At 40.1% G+C, this 15944-nt stretch overlaps 1 protein-coding gene across 2 annotated transcripts; it reads left to right on the forward strand.

The window, feature by feature from the left end:
* Positions 1–709: 709 nt before the first annotated feature.
* On the forward strand, positions 710–14011 carry ikbke (inhibitor of nuclear factor kappa B kinase subunit epsilon). 2 transcript variants are annotated; one of them, XM_031747759.2, is made up of 21 exons: positions 710–895; positions 2153–2252; positions 2487–2624; positions 2723–2852; positions 2930–3111; positions 6616–6776; positions 6928–7038; positions 7166–7345; positions 8227–8423; positions 8647–8705; positions 8814–8905; positions 9022–9123; positions 9576–9633; positions 10220–10332; positions 10421–10497; positions 10584–10623; positions 10728–10829; positions 12760–12856; positions 13055–13146; positions 13217–13288; positions 13378–14011. In XM_031747759.2, exons 2-21 carry the CDS (start codon positions 2154–2156, stop codon positions 13439–13441), a joined length of 2166 nt encoding a protein of 721 aa, XP_031603619.1. In that variant the 5' UTR covers positions 710–895; position 2153; the 3' UTR covers positions 13442–14011. The 2 variants fall into 2 exon arrangements, with proteins under 2 accessions (XP_031603619.1, XP_039468447.1); XM_039612513.1 differs by lacking the exon at positions 710–895 and adding an exon at positions 921–1120.
* Positions 14012–15944: the final 1933 nt, after the last annotated feature.

The following is a 15944-nucleotide window of genomic DNA, read 5'->3' on the forward strand; positions in this document are numbered from 1 at the left end:
TCTAAAAAGGTCCGAGAAGGACTGGATGGATTGCAATGTAGTTACAATAACACAGTAATAAAGACGATTGCAAAATAAGTAGTTTCTTTATACCCCTTCAGTAAATCCTGTTGACTACAGCATATTTTCCATTAGCAAATGCTTGACTCATCATTTATATCTCATTACTCCTCCTTAGTATGCCATTTATAAATCCAGATCTGATACTATTATGATTGTGATTAATGCTAGCAGTGATGTAGTAGGAGTGACAGCTGTACATAGTTACAACATGTACAGCAGTGTAACAGTAACAGGTGGATAAACATAACACAAATGGCATGCTAAGGAGGAGTAATGAAAAACTTGTTAATAAAGTGCTAAAAACACGCAAACAGCAAAATTAAGCGGCCAGTTTTCATTTTAATCTAATTCTTTGGGAAAGTCAGTGGTGAAAGGAGCAAAATTGCACAAATAAATGCATAGAGATAAAAAAAAGAGAGTTCATTGCCAAATACTCTTAAAACTATTGTATGGTTATGTAAGAGAGTAGCAATTTTTTTATTTTTTTATTTATTTTTTGCTACAACTTCCCTCTAACACAAACATATTCCCTACATATTGGCTCCAGGGTTTTCCAGCCCCAGTTTCTCTGATCTGATCTGCGTACTCTCACGGCAGTCACACTCACACAGGCGCAGAGGGAAACTACATTTCCGCCTTCATCTAAAGTCCGTCCCACAACGTGAAGTCCGCACTTCCTAAATCATAACACCGCAGAGCAATGCGGCCAGCTGCTGGCTCTGAACGAACCCTCCTGGATCCCCGTTACAAAAAGTGACCCCCGGCACACTGAGCCCGTCTCCAGCAGCAGCTCCTCTCCGCGTCTCACCTGTTCGGAAAGGAGCCCTTCCAGGTATGAAAGCTGCTTCTAACTGCGGAAGAAGTTTCACACGTAGGCGTATTTTGTTTTCAGACGAGCTGGATTTACCGTAACCCACAGGGCAGTTGGAGTCAGTAACCAACATCACCAGCAGTTATTTGTGGCGGCACGGCTGGGAAAAGCTGTTTTCTTGCTCCTGTCACGTTACCGTCAGGGCTAAATTAAAGCACGCCTGACGAGCAGCAGCACCGGGTCCAGGTGAGCTACGGCTACAGCTCTTACATCGGTTAGTAACGCGAGCCCTGCTAGACTAATTAAACACCTAGTTTCAAGTAGCTAACCGCGTATTAACGTCGTTTTAATAGAGCCTTTGATGTAGAAGTTTAGTAAAAGGTAAATAACCGTGTTAGTGGTGATTGTCTACTGACAGAGCTTTAATTCATATAACACCTGCTTTTAATGGGAAAAATGGCTGCTGTGATCACATGAACTCAACTAGCCTTTTTATAGCTAATAAAAAATTATAAATAAATGAATAAATGCAAATACTAGAGGTGGGCGGATCGAGTCAAAAATTGAAAGTATCGACGCCAATGCCGGTATTGGTGTCAGATCGATACAGGATCGATACTTTTTTTCTATTCTCAGTTTGACATGTAGCCCACTGCATTGTGTTAAATGATTTATTTATTTTAGAAATATGAAAAACCCCTACCTCAAACATCAATCTAGCCAACATTTTTCTTCCATTTAACCTTATTAGTGTCTCGGGTGTGGGTTGGAGCCTGTCATGCAGTAGGAAAGATGTCTGAACCTTGTTGTGTTGACTGTCACATTGATTTTATTTATAGCCTACAGCACATTTTAATTAATAAAAGACGACCAAAAGTGCTTTACAGACAGGCACATTTACATTTCAGGCCTCCAAAAAAAAAAACAACCCAGTTTCACAATAAATGAAAAGCCGAAAGGTTTTGTTTTATCAACTAATTATTGTAGAAAGTAAAAACCACCGTGATTTAGTGACACACTGCTGTACCCCAGGTAAAGTACCTTTACAAGTCAAAAGTATCTATACTGGTAATGCTGGCCCTGCATTACTTGGTATCAGATCAACACCAGAATTTGCAGTATGGCAATGCACTGACAAATACTACAACAGCTGGCCGTACGGTTATCCGATACTAACCTTATTATTTCAGCATTTGTTTGTTTTATGATTGAATAACCTTGTTTCTGTCTCCCAAGGCTTTTCTAATAATAGTAACCCTCCCTTCTCATTTCTTCCAGTATGTCGGGTATGACAGCCAGTACAATAAGCTACCTGTGGTCTTTAGACGATGTCCTCGGGCAGGGGGCTACTGCCAGCGTCTACAAAGCACGCCATAAGGTAACCACCGGATGGTTTTATCATCTCATCGTACTCACAGGAAAAGTCATTCACATCAGTGCTGCCGTCATTATTGAAATTTCAGCCTGCTTTTTTTCTTCTTCTTCTTTTGCTCAGAGCAATACCAGGATGTACGATAAGAAAAGCTGTGGTTTCAGAGATGCTGTTGATTGCTGACACATTTACGCAATGCTGTGATGTATCTGTGATGCAAATGTGCATGCGTGTTTGCAGAGGTCGGGTGAACTGGTGGCCGTCAAGGTGTTTAACATAATGAGCTACAACCGCCCCCACGAGGTCCAGATGAGGGAGTTCGAGATGCTCCGGAAGCTCAACCACAGCAATATTATCAAGCTATTCACCGTGGAAGAGGTAAGAATACAAAAAGATATCTATATTTTTAAAAAAAAAGAAAAATATTAGCAACATGTAAAAGAAGCACACCTCACAGTTAATCCCTCACCTTTCAGCTGCCCTCTAAACAAAAGGTGCTGGTGATGGAGTATTGTTCAGGAGGGAGTCTCCTAAGCCTGCTCGAGGAGCCGGAAAACGCCTTTGGTCTCGCTGAAACAGAGTTCCTCACAGTATTGCAGTGTATAGGTGGGTGTGTATATGTGGTATCGGTCTGTAATTTTATGCACCTGTTTCTGAAACTTTCCAAACCCTGTTCTCTTCAGTGCAAGGTATGAATCACCTGCGGGAAAATGGAGTGGTGCACCGGGACATTAAGCCAGGGAACATCATGCGGCAAGTTGGGGAGGACGGCAGGTCTGTTTACAAGCTGACAGACTTTGGAGCAGCAAGAGAGCTCGAAGATGACGAGAAGTTTGTCTCCATTTATGGAACCGAAGAGTATCTGGTAAGATAGCGGACTCACTGAGCATACCTCTGCCAGGTTTCCTGAATACTTTGGGGATCTTCGAATAAGTGAAGACTGATTACAGTTTATTGTTTTTAGTGCTGATTTGCTTGTGATAGGAGTATTAGCAGGGCTCTAGAGTGCGACCAATTAGGTCACACATGCGACCTAATTTCTCAATGGTGCGACTAAAAAAAATCCTAGGTCGCACCGATGCTGTGTCTTTAATAAAACCTCTGTAACTTCGCTCTGCTTCACTTCAGCAGCATTAGGTAATGTTTACATGCTGATTCATGGTTTTCTTCCGTTTTTGATCTACTGCAGAATATTTTTAAGGTTATCTGCTATAAAAAGCCAGGCCAGGAAAATCTCCTTCATGTTTTTCTGTGTTTTATCCTCAGTTACTTTGACAGAAAGGCATCTGCTGTGATGCTTACACCTCTGATGAAGTCTCACAAGTGTCAGTACTGATAAATGATCAGAAGTATAATATTTCTGACTGTCTGAGTCAAAATTGAATCTTGTGAATTGTGAATCGGAATTGATTATTGAAATCAGTGACGATACCCAGCCCTAGTGAGTAACCTAGGCCCGACAGAGGTGGATGTAGCTGTGGGTAATGAGAAAAGATGAAAAGAACGATTGATAACTTTTTCATTAAGTTCAGGCCTGATCCGCCTGAAATTCATAGCCAGTGCTCTGACACGGAGCCATCGACCTCTCAGTTTATGTCAAACACTGGTCCGGAGACAGCATCAGATACGATCGACTCCGAGCCAGAGCCCATTGAAAGTAAAAGGGGGAAAGTGTATACAATAGAAGAGAGTGGCTTGACCAGTTTCCCTGGCTAAGATACAGTAAAGCTGATAGCATGATGCACTGCATTTACTGTCGTGAGTGTGGAAGGACCATGGCCGGCAATACTGCAATTGTGACTGGTGCTAATATGTTTCGAACTGAAATGCTGAGAAAGCACAGTGTACCCAGAAACACATTATATGCTGCGATAAATGCACTGCCCAAGTGTCCCCTCTCCCCACTGCCTTTCAGCGGCAGGCAGCAGGAAACAGGTCGTCAGAGGAGGCCGAGGGCATGATTAAGTTTAACATTGCCTACAATATTGCCAAAGAGTGGCAAAGTGCCAAAGCACTTTAAGCACAAGGACTTTTTCAGTAACTTATCTTTCTTGTAGAACTGTGCTCCAAATAAAGAACTTTGTGCTGACAAGATTGTTAGTTAATCTTTTACAAGTCAATATTGTCTGTATGGGCAGCAATTTAAAAAAAAAAAAGCGAACATGTAAAACTGCAGACTTAAGCAATGCGGTTGAAAGATTTGGGTGAAAGATTTGGGCGCACCTAACTTTTGTGCTGGTGCACCTAAGGAAAAAAGTTAGGCACACCAGTGCAACCGTGGCAAAAAGTTAGTCTAGAGCCCTGATTAGCTAACTGCTTGGCTAATGCTAACTGAATGCTCAGACAACATGATTGGTCAGTTGCGGTGGTGGTTGCTGACCGACACTGTTATGATGATGTAGGAACAACACCAACGCTGGGATATCAGCAGATGTACATTTGGACAGCAAACAGAGGAGTTTTTAGCCACTGCACACGTGCTGCCGTGCAGTCCTTCAAAATCCTACTGGACTTAGATCTCCTAGGAGTCAATCGAATGCTGATTCACTGATGAGTGGACCAGAATAGAAAAGGTATAATGTGGAAAAAAAAAAAAATCAAAGATTAAAAAAAAATACAGCAGGAAAAGCATAGACAATAGCTGTAGTGGATACTTTCCATTGTTTTTGTCTGAGGGACGAACAACAGGACAGGGAAGAGTAGCCCACAGACTGACTGGAATACATGTTTTTTACACTGATTCTATCGATAGCAAGCGCTCTCTGCAGGTCCACTATCCTGGCTAAAGAATAAAACAAGCATTAGATGCAAAACATCCCCAGTTTGAGACCAGGAGGAGACACAAACCCAGCCTCAAGGGGTCAAAAATAAGTGATCGAGCCTGGACAAAGAGCGACAAAAAGTTTCTTAGAGAAAACGTTGTGTTGCAGTATCTTTATATAAAAACCTTGTATGCATCAGATTTAATAAAACAGGACATTAAAGAAGTCTCTGTATCTTCTCACCATATTTCACTTAAATCTTTGAAGTAATTTAAATATCAAGATATAAAAATAGATCAGGTGAAATGATAGAAGACATCTGGACATTCCTGCTGTGTTACTGAATTTTGTCTCTAGCAAAAAGGTGGACATGCAGTTGCCTTATATCATTTTTTTCAGGTTCGGGTTAGCCTGCAGGTGGCCTTGACATGGTCCGTTGCATTTATGCTCCATTTGCACTACAGTAAAAAACATTTATCATGATGAGTTTTTCCAACAGAAAATCTTTTTACTGGCTTACTGTAGGGACAGTGGTGAAAGAGTGCATTCATTCCCATCTAAAGACTGGGGTCATTAAAAAGTATATAACATAACATGTTCGCAAGGAGTGTTGATTTTAAAGTAAAAGCTTTAAATCGATACACTTTCATATTGCAATAATTAAAATGCTTCCTTCAGCACTCGGGACTGGGCATGCAGCCTTGTCCCCACTAAACTATTTTGCTTTTCCCAATTTCCCCAATGGAACATCTTACCTTGTAAACTCTGATTTGAATCTCTGTGTTTTGTTAGATTAGGTTGAGACCAACACGTCTGCGAGTGATTTAACCTGAGGTTGATGTGAAAATGTTTTGTTACCAGGGTCTGGTTTCACAGCAAAGTGGACAGTATCCAAGTGACATTTGAATGACAATCTTCAGGAGCCCAAATTTGAATATTTAAAGGCAGCCTACATGATCAGGACTAGGTAGCCATCTAGTGGTCAAATTTATTAGTTATAACAACCATTCCTAAAATCAAAAGTGCTGCAGCCCACTTAAAAAGCAGAAAATTTCATGGGGCTCATCCAGTCTTAAATCTTCACTTACTAATCAAAATACAAGTGATATATTTTCTTGAATATTTTATCAGAAAAACATAAAAACACAGGCTGTTGGCTATAAATTTCAAATGCTACCCAGTCATACGCAGTGTATTAAGGCCAATGTGTGACCCACCTGCCACTGGCGCACAAACGTCAATACAAGAGCAGTGACTTTAGGCCATAGTCATGAGTAATATCACAAACTCACAAGCTTTTATCACCAGTTTTAATTCACTTTTTATATAAATAAATATATTTATATAAATATGTAACAGTACATGCATCTGAGGAATTTCAAACTGACCTTCTGTCGCTACTGCGGCCCATCTGTGGTACCTTTGCACCCCACCAGGGGGCCCCAGCCGATACTTTGGAAATCGCTGAGTTATCAGAACAAAAGGTGAACTATGTAGACTTGACTGATACACAGCGCTGGATAGAGATGGCGCACTGTGGCTCACTATGAAGGTGCTTTGACTGTGTTTTCTCTTCTTCATGTGTGTGTCTGTTTGTGTGCGTGTAGCACCCAGACATGTATGAGCGTGCGGTGCTACGTAAGCCTCATCATAAATCTTACGGGGTGAGTGTCGACCTGTGGAGTATTGGTGTGACCTTATACCACGCTGCCACTGGGAGTCTTCCCTTCACACCATATGAAGGACCACGAAGGAACAAGCCCATTATGTAAGTTAATACATTAGAGGTCTTAAAGCCCCTGACTGAAACCACAGCTAACATCCGTACATGTGCCAGCCTTGATCTATATCAGTAACTGTGCCTTAGGACATATATGTATGTATTTCCTCTGACCCATTTGGGGGTTTTTGTTTTGTAGGTTCAAAATAACCACAGAGAAACCTATGGGGGCGATAGCTGGAATACAACGGGCAGAGGGCGGACCTATAGAGTGGAGCTATCACCTACCTCACAGCTGCCAGCTGTCACAGTATGCCACCTAATAAAAACAACTGAATCCTATTTATACACACGGTTCCTTGTCACCATCAAACCCTCATGTTTTTTTTGTCTCTCTTTGTTCCCTTTCCTTGCTCTCTCTGTCTCTGTGGCTGTAGGGGTCTAAGGGTGCAGCTGGTTCCAGTACTAGCAGGTATAATGGAGGCTGACCAGGAAAAGTGTTGGTGCTTTGACCAGTTCTTCACAGCCACCACAGATATATTGCAGCGGCAAGCAGTTCACCTCTTTTCTCTGCAGCAGGCCATGGCACATTGTATCTACATACACCACTACAACACGTATGTCTGCAGAGGCCTTTATGGGTGGCCCTTTTTTTTCTTTGGCTGTTTTTGTTTATTAAAAAATGTAGTGCAAGCTCAGTATCTCGATGAGAGGTTGCATTTGTTACTGACAATGACGTGAAACCATTTTGTTTTCTGGAATTTATACAAGAAATATGCAGCAGCAGAACTTGCAGAATAATGAGGTGTAATATGTGTAATAGTTTTAAAGTGGTAATGCCAGTAAAGTCTGTGCTGAGCTGTGGATTATATCTGTAATCTCAAATTGCTTTTTTAAAGCCTTTCACTCTCAGTTAATTGAATCTGCGCAGTAGAACTCAGAGCGTTTAAGGACAGAGCAGATTTGTATGTTACGTTTGTAATTTGAGGATGGTGATTTTTATGCAAACAAAACTGTAAGGCATTGTTGCTGCTATTTCCTCATCTTTTTTGACCCAACGTTTCCTGTTTTTTGTCTCTGCCGGCACTGAAAAAAAGACAAAAAGCTAAAAAAAATACTGTTAACAATTATTTTACATTAATTTTTGTATAAAACTATGTCTGCAACTCAGCTTTATGGTAATCTGACCATTATTATTTTGTCATTGTTTATGAAGCGAACTAAAGGTTTAAAAGACTTACTGACACATGTAATCACTTAGATTTAATACACTTTATTTGTGGGGATTTGTACATTAATAAGAAAAACACCAATGACAAGAACAAATCAAAAAGGTATTCAAACCCTCCAAAACCAGAAGAAAACTGTGTGACAAAAAAAAAAAGAAGTTAACTAAATAAGCTTCACTCCAAGCAGCAGCGACCAGGCAAACTTGCTCCCTAAATTTAAAAATGTGTCTGACAAAATAAAAATAAAATCTGTCCCTCTTCTCAACCAGAGTATCAATCTTCTTCGAAGAGGTGGCGTCTCAGACAGGTATAGGGGTACAGCAACAACATCTCATGTACCTCGGACATGACCTGCTCTTGGAGGGCAGCATGAAGGTGGTCAATCTTCCACGAACTTCACCTTCTCAGCCCCTCCTTCTGCTCACCTATGCACCTGATGCAAACACCAGCCTGCCATTCAGAGAACGTAAGACCGAGACTTGCATAACTGAAATATGTATGTGTTAAGTTTTGAGGAAAAGAAGGTGTCGGTTTCTGTCTCAACAGAAATATTTTAGCTGGTTTAATAACATAGCAATCACACTAGAAATATGTGAGCATGCAGTTGTTGTCACACAGTTGCACAGACATGATTACACATTTTCATGAATTATATATTTTTTGCGATGTATTTCTTTTGTCCTCTGCAGCAGAGAGTCCCGTCATCCCGGCCAGGTTTGACGTCATGGCAGATTACAATTTCTCCAAGGTAAATGCTCCCTGTTATTAGTTTAAAATATTATTTAATATATTATTTATATACTAAACACTTTTCATATCCGCCTTCTTTTTCCCTCTGATCCCCTTTTATTTTTAGATTGTAGTAGGTGTAGTCCACCAGTATCTGAGGATAGTGAAGCTGCTCCACAGGCACCGGGAGCTGCTGCTGCAGGGATATTACAGCTACATGTGAGACACAAACACAGATAAAAATTATTTGTTAGTCTTCTTGGAATTCTGTGCCTCCGGGGTGTTTTTTCCCTTCGGTTTATGTTCTGTGTTTTCCTATTTTTCTTGTTTCTTAGAATGAAATTGCGCAACGAGTGCAGAGAAGCCTTGCACAGTATTGCCATGGTCACCATTAGACTGCAGTCCTGCCTCAATGCAGAACACAGGATTCGCACGCTGTAAGTTTGTCTGCACACTTTTTAACCCTAAGCTGTAAAAGGCTGAAGAGATATTATTGTTGTAGCAAGTTTTCTGGAAATCTTGTGAATGTGATAACTCACGAAGGAAGTCACCTGGGATTTTCAAATGAATACATTCAGTGTATCTACTAGAAGGTTGAAGGGTAGCACTGGCACCCATAAGTGTTTTTAGAATAAATACAGAAAATTAATTCTGTAAAAGTGCACTCGAGATGGTAAAGTGCACTTTTACACCAATTTGTTTGCAATAATTCAGGCATACTTGTTACCTGAGGTAGATGGGGTTTTTTTTTTTTTTTTTATCTTGACAAATGAGTCTAGATCTTGTGTAAACATAGACACAAAACATTTCTGATGTTCCTGATACTGTAATAATGCCATCTCGAACCTATAACCTTCCTTTCTCCTCTAATATCTGCTACATTTCTTAGAGGCCCTTACACTTCAGAAAATCAAGGCTCAGCTGCTAATGGTCAAAGGTTGCGGCAGGTGAGTACCAAGAGCAAAAAACAGAGACGAGCTCGACTGATGCAGTTATACAGGTCCCAATTAAAACTTGAATTACGTCTTGTCTTTGTGAAGGTTTAATATTTTTTGCTGGCACTGTAGTAGTGGTACTGGATGCTGCAGTTTGTGGTGCACCTGATTTTACATGCTGTTATTCTAAAAACATCATAGAGGGAAAGCAGATATAATCATCCTGCTTTTTATGCTACCTATTGGTAAATATTAACACTGATTGTGTGTCTTTGAGAGGGATATTTAGTTGCTACTAGAATTATAAGGTACTAAATTTTAGAGGATGCTAAATTTAGGTTTATTATGAATTTATACATAAACGGGCACATTGCCTTAGTGTTATAGTAAGATTTAAACCTGGTATGCAAACAAGTTAGAGTTCCCTCACAGTTGACTGAAATTCAATATCACGAGAGACAGGCAGACAGCATAGCTTATATTTGATGCGTCTCATATTGAATCCCCTAAATGCGAGAGCTTGAATCTCAACTGATTGCACAGATTTGTGCTTTGTTGATGTATTGGGTGTAAGAATCTGAGATGCTTGTCTCCTCAGGTTCATCATCACCTACCTGTGTACAGCGCTGGTATCCAAGAGTTTCAGAACCGACTAGATCAACTACAGATAGAACAGGCCAAGTTGGCAGAGACTCTGGCCAATGATAAGAGGTACTATCGGGGGCAGGGATTCAAAACTGCAGGATGGACAATTGGTTTTATTATAAGTGTTTATTAGAACTAATTTCTTTTCTTATAGCTGCCAGAAGATAGAAATGCTGCTACAGAAGATAACTGCAATTCATCAGCATTATCGTAAAGACAGGCTGACCGGCAGTATGCATAACTTCTCTATAGATACTATAAATTTCTTGTTTGTGTTTCATATTATTCATCTGACAGATTTCTTCTTTTTCCCACAGAGCTAGCATACAATGATGAGCAAATCCACAAGTTTGAGAAGTGAGTGCGTGTGTGTCATTATGGATTTGTGTTCGCACAGCTGTGCCCCAGCCTGTAAAGTACCTGCGCTGTCATGTAATCTGTTTGTCATTCTTCCTTGACAGAATCCACCTGTCGAGCCACATTAAGCGAGTGAAATCTCTGTTCAGAGAAGACTGCGTGCAGAAATACAAAGAGGTTTTAGCCTCAGCAAAAACATGGAACAGGTCAGAGCAAGCTACTCTTTCATTAAAATAACCTTTACAGTCATTCAAACAGTTGATCAGAGCTGATATTGTATGTTATTGATTAACCCTGGTCATCATCACTGTATGTTTGTGTAACATGGAATACAGGTTATGTACTTTATGCACTTTGATTCTCTGTCTTTCAAATGTGTTTAAGTAGAGTAGAAACATTTTAATTTAAAATACAGGTTAAAAACATATATGGTATAAAAGATGGGTGGAGCCACGCAGCTTGTGAAGCCTCAAACTTAGAGTTTTTGCCACCTTGAGCAGACAAACGATTGTGATTGACAAGTCATTATCCAGTGAATACATGGTGGCTTATCCTTCTTTTTGGCTCAAGTAATGACCATAATAAGGCTGGGTGGTTCGCTCCCTACTCCAAATCGTCCTCCTTTGGACGATAGCATCACCAGCAGCAAGCAAAGATGTTATCCACCCTCTATAATACACAATATGTGTTCCAAACACACACAAAGAAAAAAAAATTCTTACTTCCACCATGAAGAAAGACATCTGCAATTTGTTGCTGGATTTCAGCTGAATCCAGTGAAATTTTCTTCAGGTTTATTTATATGGCTCCAAATCACAACAAGAGTTGCCTCAAGGCACTTAATATTTTAAGGTTAAAAAACTACAATAACACAGAGAAAACACCAACAAACCGAAAACTCCCAATGAGAAAGTATTTGGCGACAGTGGGATGGAAGAACTACTTTTTAACAGGAAAAAGCCTCCTGAAGTACCAGGCTCTGGGAAGGGTAGCCATCTGCCAGCTGGGGGTGAGGGAAGGAAATCTGTGGAAGAGAGCCACAGATTAATAATAATTAATGATTACATCAGAGTGCTGTTTAAACACATGGACAGGGAAAAAGGTGAGTTTTTCATAGGAGGCTCCGAGCAGCCTAGGCATATTGCAGCGTGACTAAGGGAGAATTCAGGGTCCTACCTATAATTTTTATCAAAAAGGAAGGTTTTAAGACTAATCTTAAGGTTTGACTTCTCTGAGGTCTTCCTCTTTTTCCCGTGCCTGGCAGTTCCATATTCTACATCCCTTATCCAATATATCCACTGTTCCTCCTCTGCACATGTACAAACCATCTCAGCCTTTCCTCTCTGACTTTGACTCCACGCTGCTCAACTTGAGATGCCCCTCTTATTTACTCATTTCTGCACACACAGACACATGAACAAACAATTGGCAAGAATGGAAGGTAAAAACTCTCTTTTAACAGGAAGAAACCAACAGTAGAACCCAGCTCAGGAAGGGGTGGGCTACCCCAATAAACTCCCTGTTAAAGCATTAAAAACAGGCATTTAAAATAAGCATTTGACATTCCCATATCAAACATTTATAATTTTGTCAGTAATGCTTTTTTAAAATTATCTTTCATCATCGTTATAAAGTGATTGGACAATAAAAATGCAAAAAAACACCACCACGATTGTTTATCTATAAGCATTTCTGTCATTTGGCAGCACTGTCTGTCAGTGGGTATCCAATCTCCGTGGAAAATTACTTGATGCTGGAGCAACTAAAACAGGAACAGGATAGCATTTTTGTTTACTCGTGTGGCCAGCGATAGCTTTCCCATGGCAGGTAGTGGAATAACTGGAGCAACAGGAAACTCTGGCTTAGGAAAAGAAGGTGAAGGAGTGCGAGGCCCAAAGGACACAAGGGTGAACAACATTTTTGGCATTCACTCGATGGTTAAAAATTTGAAGGAAAAGTTATTTCCATGAGGTCGTTGAGCCTTTAACCCTGCCTAGTTACCAGCCTAATGATGGTGTTTAATAACTGAAAGCAGGGTGGTCTTTCCAAGAATGGTGCAGGATGGTGGGTGTGGGTCTGAAAACCTGTCTGTTACCACTTCAGTTTACTCAAGTGTGCTTCTACATTTGTTTGCAGCCTTATGCTGGAGATGCAGACCCGACTGCAGGACTTCAGTTCTTTCTCTGCAGGCTTAATGGCAGACTTAGAGATGAGTGAGCAGTGCCAGAATAAGGTCAGTATCCCTCTTTTCATGCCTAGGAGACACAGTCTTGACTATTCCTGTCATGACTGTGCTTGCATACCTTATGCATAAACATGGAGTCTGACATGCATTTTTCCTCTGCTGCCTTTTTGTTTGTGCTCACTAGTTATTGTATTAGTGATGTCACGCATGTCAGTGACTATGTCATGTGTCATTTGTCGTCCTCAGGTTATGGACAGAATCCTTTACACTCTGCAGTCCAAAAGACCAGAACAACAGCCAGCAGTCATACCCAAAGACAATGACCAGATGGTCTCCAGGTGTGTGTGTGTGTCTGTAAAATTAAGACATTTCCCGACTGCCATTGCAGTATTTCTTTCTTTTTTGTAGGATGCACCATTTGAAGGAGGAAATGGAGATTCTGGTGAGGGAGCTACAGTGTAACAACGGTATTATAGAGAGGTCAGTGGTGTGACCACCTTACTGGTAATAAATCTCATCTGTCAAAGCACATGCAGCATGATGCTGATGGTATTTCTGTGGTCCTATAGCCTGGGAGCCGTGAACTCTCCTGCAGCTCTGGAGCCGACTTTGGACAGACCTTCTACACTGTGACACAAGAGCACTGTCTCTGGACCTTGCCTCTGAAAGGCGCACACACTCTCTCTCTGAAAATCACCTCATTTTAAGTACCATTAATGAATGTACTGGCCTTTCAAGGACCATCTACAGTGTTTGTTTTTATCTGCTTCCTCTTCCTTTAACAATCAATGAAATGTCTTTATCAATTTAGAAATAAGATAAGCATAAAGAGAAAGGAGGATAGGCTTCAGATCTGTGTGTGTGTGTGTGTGTGTGTGTGTGTGCTGCTGAGTATAGCAGTAATAAAATCAATAAAATCTTCATTAATGCCTTAAGTGTTATTGTATTTGTAATAGGCTGCCATTGAGATAGACAGCCAGGAGAGAATGAATGCAAAGTCAGCTCTTACTGTTTTTTGTGGTCCTTTGTTTCACAGAAGAGGAAGAGTAGGCTCTGGAGAACCTTGAATAGTGTATTTATTCAGACAGAGTGTGTACTAGTATGCAGGTTTTGATTATATTTGGGATATAAAAACATTATAACATTATAAAAAACAGTATAGGATGTTTCTGTACAAATCTGCTCATAAACAGGATAACGGTTGTGCATGTAGACTCTGTATTTCTTTGTGTCTGTGATCATTGATCATTCCGCTTGATGATGAATTTGCTGCATTTCATCTTTTTAACCCACATTTGTTTCTGTTCCTGTTGGTTTTTAAGTGGAATGATAAAATAATTCTGTGTGTTTCATCATGGGAATCCCTGTAAAAGAGAAGCACGACCATGGGGAACTCAGGACTCACCACAGTGTCTTCTTTTTCTTTACAGAAGGGCATTAAAGCTAACACTTCGATAACAGCTGACCAAAATGACATTATAAAGTGACATTAGCCACTGTGGTGCATGCTGGGGAAATCCCAGCTTTGTTATTTGTTGATCATGAAAGGTGGTATTTAGGGGGAAATACTTGCTCTTTTTTCAACCTATTTATTTATTTGACTGTTTTGTAGTCTTTAAAAATAATTCAGTCAGAGCCAGATTTCAGACAGAAAAGTGGATGAAACCCTTTCCTGGCCCATAATGTCAGGTTATGGCGGGTGTGAACGAATATCGTTGCTCTTAAACACCAAAAAACCCTGAAGTGAATACATAAAACAAGTGTGAGAAATTGAAAATGAAAGAAAGTGTGTGGGCAGGGCGTGGGCGTCCTCGTGGACTTTCTCAGATCAGTTGGGGGCGATGAGCTCAGCTGCCTCTGTGGTTATTTTTTCAGCTCATATGACGTGTTCCTGGCAAATTGGAAAACTTTACTGTTTTGAGCCCACACAAACAAGTGTGATAGACAGACTTTGTGATATTTTACATTGAGACAAAATTCACCATACTGTCAGTCCAGACTGAGGCCTACAAATCAGATTCATCAAATGTGTGTTTTTTACGCCTCCCAGTCAGTAATAGTTGTAACCTGAGCCATTCTGGGTTTGTTTTTTGTTATGTGAAATAAAAACTATGCTTCTAAAATAAATATATACATATATTGGACAAGATTTGATCTTTTGTCAGTTTGCTCAGTTTTGGTTTCACACCCTTCCTGATGAGGCTTTGGTACTAAGGTCTGTTGAGACTTGTCTTGTTGGTTAGAGACTTGTTAGTCTGCTGCTCAAAAAATGCTGTTTGTCTTGCAGTACTGAGTCAGAACCTTTCATTTTGCCCCTGACAAATCCCCTCCATGCAAAATAATAGTAAAAATAATAGTGAAACTGAAAAGAGTCAAACAGAAACAAAACGGACTCGACAACGAAAAAACTCAAAACAGAAATCAAATCATTTGAAAATACTTAGAATCGAAAGCCCCCATTAGAAATAAACTGACTTCACAAAAAGTGTTTTTTGTCCATAATTTAAGAATTTAAACCATAAATATAAAAGGGATTTGACACAAGATGAAAATATTTACCTGAGGGGTCAAAGGTGAACTAAATTGGTGGTAATAATCTTTGGTGTAAATTCAAAGTCCTACATATCTAGTCCTCTTCCGTAACATATATCTGGACTCGCAGCATAAACAGAACTTGACTGGATGGCGGAAGCATACAATCTCAAGGTGGTAATTCCACTTTTTAAAAAAAATTAAGGTAAACATGTGGCATGTCAAATATCTTGGCCTTTAATTTGCTGTCCCATTAAAAACAAAAAACACCAAAACAAAACAAAAAACCCCACTTGAAACAACACGGACTATTTAAATAAGAGACCTAAATTATCATTTTTAAGCTATTCGCTTCATTATACATCCAGTCTGTGGTATTTCTCTGCATATCCCTGAACTGTGATTGTGGTTTCTTCTTTAAGAATGCATTCTCTGGTTTCAGGAGATTTTTCCTTTCCCTTCATTTACAGTAAGTGGCCGGCTGGAATAAAACAAATTTCACTGACTCATCATCAAGTTCAATATCACCCAGTGAAGCGGGTTGGTTAGCTTGCTAAAACGTTAAACAAAAATTCATGCGCGCTACTATCCCTCGTGTCTTTGG

This window comes from Oreochromis aureus, linkage group 5 (assembly GCF_013358895.1).
Source record: "Oreochromis aureus strain Israel breed Guangdong linkage group 5, ZZ_aureus, whole genome shotgun sequence".
Lineage (NCBI taxonomy): Eukaryota > Metazoa > Chordata > Actinopteri > Cichliformes > Cichlidae > Oreochromis > Oreochromis aureus.

Coding starts and splice junctions, on each gene's coding strand:
- ikbke (XM_031747759.2), top strand. CDS start 2,154: ATGTCGGGTATGACAGCCAGTACAATAAGCTACCTGTGGTCTTTAGAC. Junction 2,853..2,929: donor CACAGTATTGCAGTGTATAG/GTGGGTGTGTAT, acceptor TGTTCTCTTCAG/TGCAAGGTATGAATCACCTG. Junction 13,289..13,377: donor AACAACGGTATTATAGAGAG/GTCAGTGGTGTG, acceptor GTGGTCCTATAG/CCTGGGAGCCGTGAACTCTC.